This window comes from Haliaeetus albicilla, chromosome 12, assembly GCF_947461875.1.
Source record: "Haliaeetus albicilla chromosome 12, bHalAlb1.1, whole genome shotgun sequence".
Classification (NCBI taxonomy): domain Eukaryota; kingdom Metazoa; phylum Chordata; class Aves; order Accipitriformes; family Accipitridae; genus Haliaeetus; species Haliaeetus albicilla.
This window is the reverse complement of record NC_091494.1, coordinates 24,310,850-24,324,241: the sequence shown is the minus strand read 5'-3', so window position 1 is coordinate 24,324,241 and position 13,392 is coordinate 24,310,850. Positions and strand designations below refer to the sequence as shown.

The window sequence follows — 13,392 nt, the reverse complement described above, 5'->3', positions numbered from 1 at the left end:
TTGCAAATTCCGCATTTCGAGTCTCTGCAGCCAGCCGGACTTGTGGTGGTGGTGTTGTGGGTGGTGGTTGTGCGTGGGGTGGGTTTTTGTTTTTTTTTTTGTTTTGTTTTCCTCCCCCTCCTCGCTGAGCGGGGAGAGGAGCTGGGGGGGATCCCGCCAGGGCAGCCCCGTCCCCGCCCGGAGAGACTGAGAAGCTGTTGTTGTTTTGTAATAAGATTGTCTGGGTTGCCCCCCTCCTCCCCCCCCCCAGCCCTCCCAGTTTTTGTGTCTCTGCGTGTGTGTCTGTGCGCGCTGCCTCTGTGTGCGGTGTTTGAAAATGGAGGTTGAAGATGCAGACTGCCAGCCTCGATGTGCCTCATGTTTGCGAGTCCTGTGCACGATGTACCACTGCAGCCAGCGCTGAGGGGAGACGGCGGCGACCCTCGCCCCGCCGCCCCGGAGCCCGCCCCGCCGCCCCGGAGACAGCGTCGCCCCGGGGCTTTCATGCCTTCTTGTTGCCGTTAATACATCTTGAATATCTGTGTATTTTTGGTGTGGTTGCTCCGGAAGATCAACACCCAGGGACCTCAAAACCCCTCCGGTTTGCCGCTCCGAAGGGTCTTGTTTTTTTCATTTCGTGAGGCAACGTGGATTTATTTATCCTGCCCCGCTTCTCGTCCGCCTTTTGCCTCCTTCGTTATTTTTAGAGGACGGGGGAGAGAAAAGAAAGCGAACAATTTTGGACTTTTTTGTTTTGTTTTCGGAAAGGGGGATTTTGTCCAATTAAAAAAAGAGGAATGAAGTCTGGCGCTGGAGGAGGGTCCCTCGCCGTCGTCTGGGGGTTTCTGCTCGTCTTCGCCGCACTTTGTCTGTGGCCAACAAATGGGGAAAGTGAGTACGGTGCGTGTTGGCCGGGGGGGTGTCGGCGAGGGGCCCGGCGGGGGGGGCGTGCGGGTGAGCCGCGGAGGGGTTCCCGGTATGGGCGTGAGGGGCTGCCTCTGAGGGGGAGCGAGGGCGTCGGCAGCCTGTGTGTGTTTGGGGGGGCGTGTGAGGGTGTCCGTGAGCGGGGGTGGGGTGTCCCTGTGCGAATGTGTGTGAGGGGGTCGGTGAGGGGCTCCCTCTGTGTGTGTGGAGCTGCCTGTGTGTGTGTGTGAGGGGCTCCCGGGGCGTGTGAGGGGCTCCTGGGGCGCGCGCCGTTTCCCGCCCGCGGTGAGCGGGCTTCGCCCCTGCCCGCGGGGATATGCGTGTTTTCCTCCTGTTACGCGTCTGCTCCTCCAGCACGTTTAACAACCCGGGGCTGCGCGTCTGTCTGCCTGCCTCCCTCTCTCCCATCCCTTCCTTCCCCGGGGGGTGGCTGGCTGGTTTTAGACGCGGGCTCGGCAGAGCCGCAGCCCCCAACCCGGAGGAGGGGGGTCGCGATGCCCGTCCGGCCCCTCCTTTGTGTTTCCCCCACCTGACTCGCTCACTACTCCTAACAGCCCCTTCCAGAGCCCGGTGCAGCGTTTAGACCTCCGCAGCCAGGGCTGCGAGCTGTGTAGTAAACACTTGCAGGCTGGGAAGAACGGTGCTTTCTGTCCCCGCGTGGAAAGAGCTTGATCTTTGTCAATATTTAGGGACTGTATGCAGTAACCTGCCATAGTGAGTGAAGAATTCCTGGAAATAAGCACCTTGCCTTTTATTGCCGCTTTACTGCCGAGGAAGGGTTTCACTCGCTCTGCTCAGGGTGCAGAATTACGGTGGCATCCCGCAATCTAAAGGTCACAGTCTGCTGTTAAATTTTTTTTTTAATTAATTTCTAGGTTGATACTTTACGCTTGGGTATAAATAGAAATGTTTGATGGCCAGATGGGCTATGTTCTTACAGGTGATTTTTGTTTTTTAAGCAGGTGTGTTGCATCTAGCATTAAGGTTTGTGCAGTTGACTTAGCAGCGTGCGAGCTGCTTCCTCCGTGTGTGCGAGTGCTGCACCGAGAAAACGTGGTTCATTGTGCGTGACCGCACTGCGAGCAGCCGGGTCCCCAATGCACTGAGGTGTCTGGATCCCTCCTGCCGTTTATCGTCTGCGGATCGCGGTGTGTGTGTGTGTGTCTGTCTGTCTGTCTTGCTTGGGAGTTGCAAAAGCCCCGACTTTTGTTTTTGTGCGTTTCAAACCTATGATTATATTGCAGTGCCCGCCCCCTTCGGGCGCAGGGGGAAATAAAGGGGGCAGGGATGGCTGGCGCTGCAATTGATTAGACTGCAATCATCACCATATTAATCCCGGTGCTGATCGGTTTTCGTCTGGTGTGTCGGGCTCACGCTGGATTGAGGATCCCTTGCATGAAATTAGCCTTCCCTTGTTTTCTGGAGTATCTCCGTAGACGGGGAGATGGTAAATGTGCCTTGGAGCCCAACCATTTTAAAAAACTGCTTCCTCTCCTTCGGCATCTGCAGAAACAGGGATGTTTCTTTACTGCATCTTGATGCTTTAATTTCTTCTGCTGTGTGTTTTTCAACATACTCCTTGAGCTGTTCCTGTGTGTCTCTCACTTTCAAAAAGATACGCGTTGTTGGAGGGAAGGAATGGAGAGATCAATTTTCTCCATTTTAAATGTAAAGGTAAAGAATTTAGGAGCTAGAAAGGCTTTTCTAAAAGTAGTAGTTTCAGGTTGAAAAGAAAGGGAAGTTCTTCGGGTGCACTGACAATGAAGCTAACTACAAGAAGAAAAAAAAAAGAGCAAGAACTGCGTAGTCTGTAATGCATGTTGAGTAATACTGTGTTTCATTAGCCAGTGAATGCCAATTAACTCCTTGCAAATTAAGGCCCAACTTAGGCTTTTGCGTTGTAGCGTCAGGGCCACCTAGGACTGGAGAGCTGTAGTCTTACTTCCATGAGTTGAACTTTTGGCTAGAGCTGTTTTCAAGAGGGAAGATTAATCTCTTAAGTTTAAAAACAAAACCCCAGTGCCCTTCTTCAGGGAAGGGCTTACAAAGGATCGAGTAGTGTGGAGAAACAGAACAGGAGAGGAGGAGATCTGGTGTATCCTTAAACCGCTAGGATACACGCTTACCTTTTTTTTTTTTTTTTTTTCCCCCTTGTCTTACCTGGTACAGAACACCTTCGAATAAAAATGCTTGCCCAGCTCTTGCAAGAAAATAACACAGGAACATTATGTTAGGATTTTAGGTTCCAGTCCTCTGAAGTGTTTGTGGTTGCCACTTAGCTAAAATGACCCAATTAAGAACCTCCCAAATGAAATATCTTCTTCTGAAGAAGATCTAGGCATTTAAATATAGGAAGATATGCTGAAAAACTTGTCTTAGCTGAATACTGCCTCTAATCGATTGTCTTTGTAGTTTACAGTTTAATAGCCTTTGTTTTCACGAGTTATTGTTGAAAGAATTTTGCTGTTAGGGGGAAAAATGATCTCCAGAGCAGATGTTTTGCATCTCTTCATATTCTTCTCTCTCCCCACAATAGTAGAAGGAAGATTAATCTTAATTTTTATTTGTTTTTCATATATACTGTGTCATAGCTAAAAGGCACTTCCATTTTCGGTCAAACAAGCAAGGCATTCCTAAATAGGAATACAAAGGAGTTACAACTGAAGGGGAGAGACCCATCCCTTTAATGCTAAATAATATAAAATCTGTTCGTGGTTATGTGACAGAAGCCTCTTTAAAATGCAGGTAGCTTCAGTGGAAAGCTTCTGATTCAAAAACAGTCATTAAAAATTCTGAGATTTTCTTGAGATTTTGTTAGAACAGCATAAAAATAAAAAGACCTTTAATTAAGATCAACTATGTGCTGGTGTAACAGTGCATTTGATGTGTAAAGCTGCAACTGTTGGAGGCTGTTTCATCCTAGGGGTGGGTTTAAGATGAAGCGTAAACATGGTGTTTTCTTCCTTTTCTACCTTGAGCATGATGGGGTTTTGATTTTTACCCTTGTGTACATTTACAAAGGGAATGTCTAGAAGGGAATGGGTTAAACATTTAGAACAAAAATAACAGTTTTAGGTCTGATAATACTTCAGGCTGATAGATTTCTTGATGGATCCGTTCATGTTAGCTCTGAGCTTTTGTTTGTCTATCCAGGCTGTATTTTATGTTTCTGATGTTAATAAACAGTAGCTCATGCTGTGTGTTCAATCTCTCTCCCAGGTTGCTTAGTAAAAACCCTCATGACCTCCTGAGTGTCAGTGTTACACACACCTACCTTTCACATCAGCATTTTCATATATGCCTAGTGGTTAGTCAGTGTTGTTAAATGGGAGTTGGATAATTCCTTCTCTAATTGCAGTTGTGAATAGAAAATGCCAGAGTGTTTAAGGAATTGGTGTCATTTGGGCTCACCAGAAAGAGGAGAGGAGGAAAGTGTTCAGGGAGTGATGGTAATTGGAATCCATGGGAAGGAGCAGTGACCCAGGCACTACTTTGACTTTTTTGATTGTGTTAGATTGTACTTTCAAAGCGTTTCCATACCAGAACTGGAGCAAAGGCTTGCATGACTCAGAAACTGAAAGGGTTAGGAAATGGTAGTGACTTAGCTAATATCAGGCAAAATGTGTTGAGAACGTGAGAGAGCAGAGGAATGAGTGTGGAAAGAAGATGTAAGTTAGAAATTTCAGTGCTGAAGCAACATTTGAGAGAGAGAAATAGTCTGTAAAGTGAAGGGAATTTGAAGTAGTACTTAAGTATGTTGTGAGAAGTGAGGAAAGGAAGGGGCTACAGAGAGCAAGAAGACAGATCAATTAGTTTGACTTCTGTACAACAGAAGGCATGATTTATTTGGTTTAATAGGGAAATCTCTCAGATTTGATAAACTATTGTGTTAATTTTTATGTCAGCTTTCCCCTGACCAGTTATTCCTTCAAACTAATTCTAGAGTATAGTTAAGGCACAACTCCAGTCACACTGAAATTGTTTTAATCTTGAAATATACGTGCAAAATCTAGCGTTGAGGAATTTTCCATGTGATGATTTTTGAATCTGTCTTCATTGGTAAAGAATTAATTTCTATCAGTATATGTTACCTTGGGAAAAGTTGTTTCAAATCCTGTTTAATTTTCTGCTAAACTAGCATTTACTAAGAAAATCGTGGAGGAGAGTATCTTTAGTGAGGAGGATTTTTTTTTTTTTAATCATCTAACATTTAGAATTAAAATATATTTAAGGGCTGAAACTATAGCTTTAAAGGACAATTTCGATTAATGTTTAACTGAATCCTTTTTCTCTTCCCCAGTATTTTTTTTTCTTTTTATTCTGAGGTAGATTTTACCAGTGATCACTGGAACTACTAATTCAGTGAGACCAGAAGAGGCAGTTTTGTTAAATGATTAATTATATTGTGTGTATATTCCATCTGTGTGAATTGCGAGCTACCGCAAACTTCATTGTAGAGAAGTTTGTTTATGGTCCTGAACATTGAGAGAGAGAGGAAATAATATATGCAGGAAACCTGTTTTTCTCACACTGGATGTTAATTTTATGATCCCACACAGAAAACAACTTATCTGGCTCATCATCTGTAATGGCCCTGAAGTTCATAACTTAGAAAATGTACTGAATTAAATTATTTAAAAAAAAATTTTTCAGTTCTCTAGATTATCTGTAGTTAATAAAATTCGTGAACATTATTTTACTTTCTTGAAAAGGTGGTGGCTGAGAAGCAATAGCAACTTTCTGAAAAAGTTCTTTAAACTTTGGTTTATGAAATTAAATACATTCTTGTTTGGATTTTAGTGTAAAGCTTTCACATTTGGAAATGCTTTGTAATGTTATTAAGTAACAGCTGTTTTTTATTTATATGTGTGAGTGCGCACATAGGAATGGGTAAACTGCAGTTTGTTATCGAAAACTATTGTGTATGCTAAATTTTAAAAAAGCTGCAGTTTGAGTAATTGTCTCAAGAGTCTCATAATTAAAGTTGTTGCAGATTTGAGTTTCAGTTTATTTCAGGTCTGACAAAGTTGAGCTTTTAAGGTTTCTGGGCTTAGGTGGTAATGGAACATGCTGCTTTTAAGAGTTCTGTGTTAAGCAAGACTTCAGGAATGCAGTGATGTGTTTGAAAGGTAGAAATACTGTTTTAGTATTTTGATATATTTGACATGTATAATTTTTCTATCACTGTAAATTGTATAGACAGCTGCTTCGTGTAGGTTAGTTGGATTAGTTTTTAAGATTTATGAAAGCCACTTTGAAAAGAATAGTTTCAAAATTTTTTTTTTATTGTACAGCAGCAGAACTCAACAAACAGTAGTTGATGAAGACGTGTTTGTGGTTGTTAGCCAGCCTGTCCTGTGTGTGGTTTTTTGGGTTGGTTTTTTCCCTCTTAGCCAAGTCATGACAGGTACAATCTGGACTGATTTCTGTAGTACTGTATTGGTCTTTTTTGTGTCCAGAACTGCCTGAGAAAAATTTGAGGACCGGCAAATGATTAGCAACATGGAGTGTTCATTCATTTCTGTGCTCTGCAAACAGAGCTGTACCAAGTCCTCAAACTCAAAAATAGGCTCTAGTTCCTTTAGGCAGGACTTGTTGTTTTTGCTAAATAAGTTTAATAATAGTTTGGCTTATTCATTAATTAAGGAGATGCATTCTGGCAAAACTGGTGTTATCATGGTGATGTATTGTGAAGGTTTAACTTGCATTTATCACTGAAAGTTTTTCTTTTTAACCTTTACAAATGCTAAATATGAGCAATTCCCTTAGGATATCTTCTGAGACACCAATTAACTTCTTCAATGTTGATATCCTCAAGAAGTTGCTGTTGTGGCACAAGAAAACAAATTTGCTTTTCAGCACATTTTAAGTTATTTATTTATTTACAAATTAATTTGCATATGACTTGTAAGCTTTAATGTAATATAATTTTATTTATTTATTAATTTTGGAATACCCAGATGTGTACATTTCCTCTGATTCTGTTCCTTTCTTGGTAAGCTTGGTGGTATGAACAGAAATAAGCATCTGTGTGTTTCAGTGACTCCCCAGATAGGTGTGTGTGTGGTTGTTTTTTTTTTTTTTTTTTTTTAAGACTGTTGTCTTTGACCTACCCAGTGAGAAGGGACCTTACATCCCAATAAAGTACTAAGATTATTCCTCCAGAGGAACAAATCTACTTAGTAAATATTTTGGTAGAACAGCAAATGTATGCTTTTGTAGCAACACAAAGTCGTTTTAGTAATAACTTGGAGCAATAATTCACGTTGAGATTGTCACTGAAGAGAAGTGCTAACCAGGTTGTGCTTTAAGAACTTTATGCTATGCTGTTACACTTAAAAAAAAAAAAAAAGGGTACATTATACAAATAAGAAATTTTTTAAGCAGGAAATGCGTGAACTGCACATGTATGTGCTTTACTGTAATAGTTTATAAAATAGGTGTGTGTCCTGCTTTTGTGAATACTCAGTTTGTGAAGATGTGTGTTTTGGGCAAGTCCAATGACCTAATGAGTGAGTTTGCTGTGTGTTGCCAGTGAGGTGCATATTATTGAAATAGCTCTGTGACTAGTCAGGGCGAATGTTATCTGCAGACCTCTTATTGGTGCCATTACATGCTGTAAAGATAGCTCTGTTTACTTGGAAGTGTGAGCATCAACTCTCATCAAAACACTTTCACTTAACAGGTGGACTTTTCTTGGAGTTCTTTGCTGAACATCCCTTCTCTGTATGGAGGGGAGCATTGTCAGAATGTGATAACATCAGGCAAATGCAGAGAATATTAGAGTTCTTAATGATAGAGGCAAACTTTACATGTGTGGGTGTTTTTCCCGCTGTTGAATGGGTGTTGGGTCATTTTTACTGATTGTTTCCGGAAGCTTTGTAGTTTTTTCCTTCAATATGAACAGTTCACAAATTAGTACACTACTCATTTAAGTCAGCTACTTATACAATACTGTTCTAATAGCGGAGGGTTTGATTGGAGGCAGGAAAGAAGACTTTTTTGAAGTTCAGAATGCATGAAATGAATACATGCTGAAGTAGTCAAAGATCCCTTGTACTTTATCAGAGAGCAGTCTGCTTGAATGAAAGGTACTGTACCTGCTGTTAAGTTTATAAACTTGGTTTATACAGATTACTTTTTAAATTATTCATGATGCTACATTACAAGTATATCTGACAGGTTTAAAATAAATGGCTTGATGGTAAGAGGGAGCATGCATAAATTAGAGCTGGGATAATGTGCTCTTTGAAGTATCTCTTCCATTTGTTACTACTGGAATACAGTAGGTAGCGGCAGCTGAATGTGTGATTCTCAAGTATGGAGTACATCATTATCTTCAGACTGTGTTATAGTGGCAGTTCTTATGTAAGACAGATGAGATGAAGTGGCAGGGAGGACTGAGGTGCTCACTTTGTATTTAGTTATATACACACTTCTGCTGAAATGTGGAGAGTATTTATGGGATGAAACTTCTGTAAGCACAGCAGTTAAAAGGGTCTGCTAGTAGCTGTGTGTTGGTAAGGCTAGGATAGCATCACATTGTTCTATGTACTCTCTTTTGTTAGCATTGCTGTGGGTTTGTAAGAGGTGTTTTAGCAGGGTGATAGGAGCTTTTTCCTTATACTTCGTAGGACACTGTATCTGGTGTGCTTATGGATCGTGATACATATGCAGAGGAAGACTTCACAAGAGCTGAACTGTTGTGTTTGGAAAAGGTTATTGGTGGGGAAAGATAGTTCCAGAGCTCTTGGATGTAAAAACACCTTCCCCAGACATACATTGACACAGTGCTGGTTTTCCTGATTTAGTAGACAGGCAGCTCATTATACTTGAGAAGTAAGCTCCCAAGTAGTTTATGGTATAGAAAAAATCCTAAAGTGTGATAGAGCAGCCCTCAAAAATAGTCAGAAGTTTTTCTGAAAGTGGAAGGTCTTATAGAGATGGATAGTTCAAATCAAGTATTAATTGAATGGGTACAGCATTTTGGAGAAGGGTCTGGTGACAGCTGCTCCTGGAAACAGTCTATGATCAAACTTTTAAAAGAGGATTGGCTTGGACTTTGGAAGGGCTTTATCCCTGGATCTCACTGGGGTGGTTTCCTCATTATTTGCATTGGCTCCAGTTTAGAGTCGTCTCCACGTTTTGTCCTTCTACAGGTGGTACATTTTGCTTCCCTGCTGCACTTGTCACATCCCCTTGGGTCCTTCTGTGAGAGAGTAGTATGTACCTTGAAAGGCTTAAAAGCACATTACAGACACCTTGTGGGAGGAGTGAAGGCACTGGCACTGCACTGCAGGAACAAACATGTATTCGCAGTGCTCAGCTGACCTTAGAGTAACGTTTGGCCGTAGTGTTAGAGTTGAAATGGCAATGGAAATAACTTGTTTGTCCTATCCTCTGTGCTCTTTGCCAGTGCAGAAATTACTTTTACTGTGGTGTTTTTGTTGCTTTCTCCAGGGGCTTTTGATGTGTAGTTAAATTGTTACTGTTGTCTTCTCTAGTCAAATTTCATGTATCCCACTGGGGATTTGGTTTGTTCTCCAAAATACGGATGGAATTAAATAGTGTGGATTGTTCTTGCTAAGCTTTCAGGTGGCTCTGCCCTTCTTTTAGCTGAGAACATTGAGACACTTAACATGATGGTGGTGCAGACTGTGTTAAGAGTTCACAGACCCACTGGGATGGAGCGGGGAGCCCACTGGAATTGCAATGGTGTCTGGCTGCCACGACGGGATTTTTAGCTGCTGCTTCTCTCTAGTTGTTCTGGATCCCCAGCAGGTGGAAGCAGCTTGTGGTTCTGTATTGACTGCAGTTAACATCTTTTCAGTTTATTGTAGCTGAAGCTTTTTTTCTTTTTTCTTTTTTCCTTTTTTTCTTTTCTTTTTTTTTTTTTGAGATGGATGTATATTTTATTGGTGCCTTGCAAATGCCATGTCTCCTGGGAAGTATGGGGGGAGTGAACATCCAACTGTGTTCAGATGCATATAAGTTGTTACTGTGTGTACTTTTCTCCTCTTCCTCGGACCTGAGAGGTACTGCGACTGGGGAAAGGAAAGTTGCAAACCAGTAGGATGTATGACCATTTGTGTGTGGAGGAGGATGCCGAAAGTCAAAGGGTCTGTTAGTCCTGTTGCTCATGCACCTTGGATATATAGATTTTGTTTTAATAAGTTATGTTGGTATTCCCTTGGCAGCTCTTCCAGTGGCTACACCCATGATGGAGGTTGAGTCTGTGTAGTTGTCACTGTACAAAAGAGCAAAAATGGGGTGTAAGAAAAGAGAAAAGCACATTTGTTGTTTCAAACTTGAGACTTGGCTTGGTTTGAGACTGTGACATGAGCCTACCTGGGTCCTGTCTGGGAGTGACTGAAGGTTTTGTTTGTTTCTGTTTCCTTTTTTGTATGTGTGCTAATAAAATGTTTCTATTTTTGTCACATTCGAGTAGGCTGACCTAGTGGGCAAATAATTTTCATTGATACTGTGTCTCAACAAGAGGCATGTAATATGTATTTAATACTTAAATTAGGTTATGAGAGTCTCTTTTAAAATTAAAGCTTGTATATGCTTTGGTGGGTTGTGGTTCTAAAATGTGGCCAGCATTACCAGTGAATGAACAAAGGTCCTTTCAAGTTGGTTCATTTGTTATCCTACAGAAATAAGGCACAGACAGAGAAATGCATTTGAGTGTGTGTGTATGTGGCAGTGCTTCTGGACTTCAGCAGAAACACATGTGAAATGGACATCTGGTTTTAGATGGTTTGTGTTTTATGTATCTCTTTTGGTAGTTCATTGTTTAAATAAACATGTTGCATTAGCTGTAAGGCTTTAGTGCCAAATGCCCGCTGATGAGGTGTATTAGGGTTTTGTTGTTCATGAACCATACTGAGAAACAATAGCTTTACAATTCAACGCATTTGAGGAAGATTACAAAAAGAATTTGGGGTGGATCGCAATCAGCACTTCAAAAGCAATAGCTTTTGAGTAACTCTGCTATAACACAGCACAGCCCATGGAAAAACACTGTCATCTTAACAGATGCAGTGTTATTTTGGAGATTCCACTGTATAAATACATGGACTGTGGTTAAATTGTGATGGCAACAGATGCAATCTCAGTTCTCGGTTCTTTCATCTCTTTAATATTTAAAAATACCCCACAAAGTAAAAGAAAAAAACAACATCAAGGCTGAAAATATGCCTTCTCTAAAATGTTGGAGCTGTACCTTTTGGGCCTTGTTTCATTTCAGATATGTCACTGCAGATTAGACTTGGGCGGAGTAAATGCTCATCTCTGTGAGGGAGGCTCTGCAAGTGCTGCTACTCATGGTTTATTATACAATTTGCATGTGAATGGAATTATTCAGCTATACTTAAGAAATGTCAGCAAGATTGAAGTTAAAGTTGGTTAACCTGGCAAAAAGATATTTCCAGTATTTTTCATGAAAGAAAGTGATAGTAAGAAGACAAGAATTACACGTTCCACTGGCTAAGCCAACATTGAGGATTTTTGTGGTGTTTTTGTAGTTGATATCAGTGACTTTATTTTTAAATTTACTTGCAGTACATTGCAGCGAGAGCGAGAGAATTGGAATGCGGGAATCAGATGTTGTATCATAATGCTGCACAGTTGTGTTCACATTTGTTTTTCTTTCCAGATTTGGCTTTGTTTAAATACTGATCTGACAAGTATAAGGAGGGGAAGGGTCTCTTTTTTTTTTTTTTTTTTTTTTTTATGAACAGCAAATAAAGCATAGCAAGATGTTGTTATCAGTGCATTCACCTCTGTCCACCCACTAGTTGGGTAGAAAAGCCTGAAGTTAAATACTCTAACTGGATTTTAAAAAGGGAGCGGATAATTTTTGTGAGCAACAACATTGGTAGTCATGCATGCTAAAATAGGGAGTGATCACTTCTCATGCTTCAGAAGCTGACAGTATGCAAGAGTTGGGAAGAAACTGTATTCCTCCTCCGGGTGTTTGTATTTCCTTCCCCATTTGTAAAATACAGAGAAATGCTATCCTTGAGGGTTGGTTAAAGGGCTTTGTTTTTAGAACACTAACATGACTTCAAATGCTTGCGTGACTCTGTCATCCAGGTGAAGGCACTTTCGCTGGGAAGCTGTGCGTTGTGAGGTGTTAGAAGACTGTACTGTTAGCAGAAGTATGAGGATGGGGGTGTTGGAATCAGGTAGCTTATAAGGAGATGGTATATTACACTGAAAATAACCCCCCGATCTTCACAAGTGACTGTTAAGATTAGCTGGTGTTGCATGCAGTTGGAATGAAACAGAAGTTATGGTTGGTTGAGCATGGTTTGGCCTCCCTGTGAGGATGTGCTGTGATGCTGTCCGTTTGCTCCATAGGACTTCATTCTTCAGGAGCAACCGCTCACAGAAGCATGCAGCTATTTGGTGTTTCTTGCTTGTTGCATGTGTGGCCACAGGCCTTGTTTACTGTGGTATCAAAATACTGTTCTGACTTCAGGATGACTGTCGCTGCTCACAGTGTCTCCTGCCTCGAGTTCATCTTTAACACCCTTGCAACTTCCCCTAGACCTGGTGAGATGAGAAGATGTGAATCCCATTTAATAGGGGGAAGTGGATGGGGGAGAAGTGAAGAGCAGAGGGGCTGAGGATATAATTGTCATGCCCAAAGATTTTTGCAGGGGGAGGGAGGAATGTTCCATTTAAGATGCCTACATACCCTGGTTGGGTATGCCCCTCTCTGTTCTCCGTCTCCATCAGTGCTCAGCCTTTTGATGGTGTCGTATGCTCGCTACGTGGCTCCTTGACGTCTTGGTTGAGGAAGAGCATGACTGCAAGGCTGGTTTTGTTGGTGTCAAGCCTGGTGGCCAGAAAGGGATGAACATAGTTTCAGGCTGTGGGCCCATGGGATGTTCTGCGCAATCATAACTGCTGAGATGTTCAGGGGTGGAAGAGTTTATTTTCCTCTCAGCTGACTTAACTGGCGAGTTACACTGGCTCATGGAAGGGTGTGATGAGAGACTGAGGGGATGGGATTGTGTGGTTGAGAACGAGGGAGGAGCAAACCAAATGGTTGCTTTCGCAGTTTTCAAGCAAGCAGTACTCTCTGCTTTTTGTGTCTGTACCATGAAAGGTGGGTTTCAGAGACTTAGCCGTGCATCACGCAGGACTCTGGGACTGGAAGGGAAACTACTTTCTCCAGGTTAGGGAGCATTTGGTATGTGGAGGAAAAAGTCTCTCTGCATCGGCTCTGAGGTGCAGCATCGCAGCCTGCCCCTTGCTAGCAAGGGCAGCTGCCACCAAAGGCAGGGGCTTCTTGCTGAAATGGCTGTGAATCTCAACATTAGGATTAGTGTGTTGCCATCCAGCTATCTTCTCAAAGTAGCTGAATTATTTCTGTTGAAATATGGGGATTTTGTTTATTTAGCAAAGACATGCCCTCAGCAAAAGTTGTAGACTGAGTGCTTGATGAATATAATAGTTTTACAGAATTAAAAACAATTC

General features: G+C 42.0%; 1 protein-coding gene across 4 annotated transcripts in view; it reads left to right on the top strand.

Moving 5' to 3' along the window:
• The first annotated feature begins 331 nt into the window (after positions 1–331).
• The window catches only part of IGF1R (insulin like growth factor 1 receptor), a 195,544-nt gene continuing 182,483 nt past the window's right edge, over positions 332–13,392 (top strand). For 2 of the 4 annotated variants that reach the window (XM_069798512.1, XM_069798511.1), the window contains exon 1: positions 332–870. In XM_069798512.1, the coding sequence (XP_069654613.1) occupies positions 777–870 (94 nt within the window). In that variant the 5' untranslated portion in view covers positions 332–776. Of the gene's footprint in view, positions 880–13,392 lie in introns of all 4 variants that reach the window. The other 2 variants (XM_069798510.1, XM_069798509.1) reach the window with 1 other exon arrangement.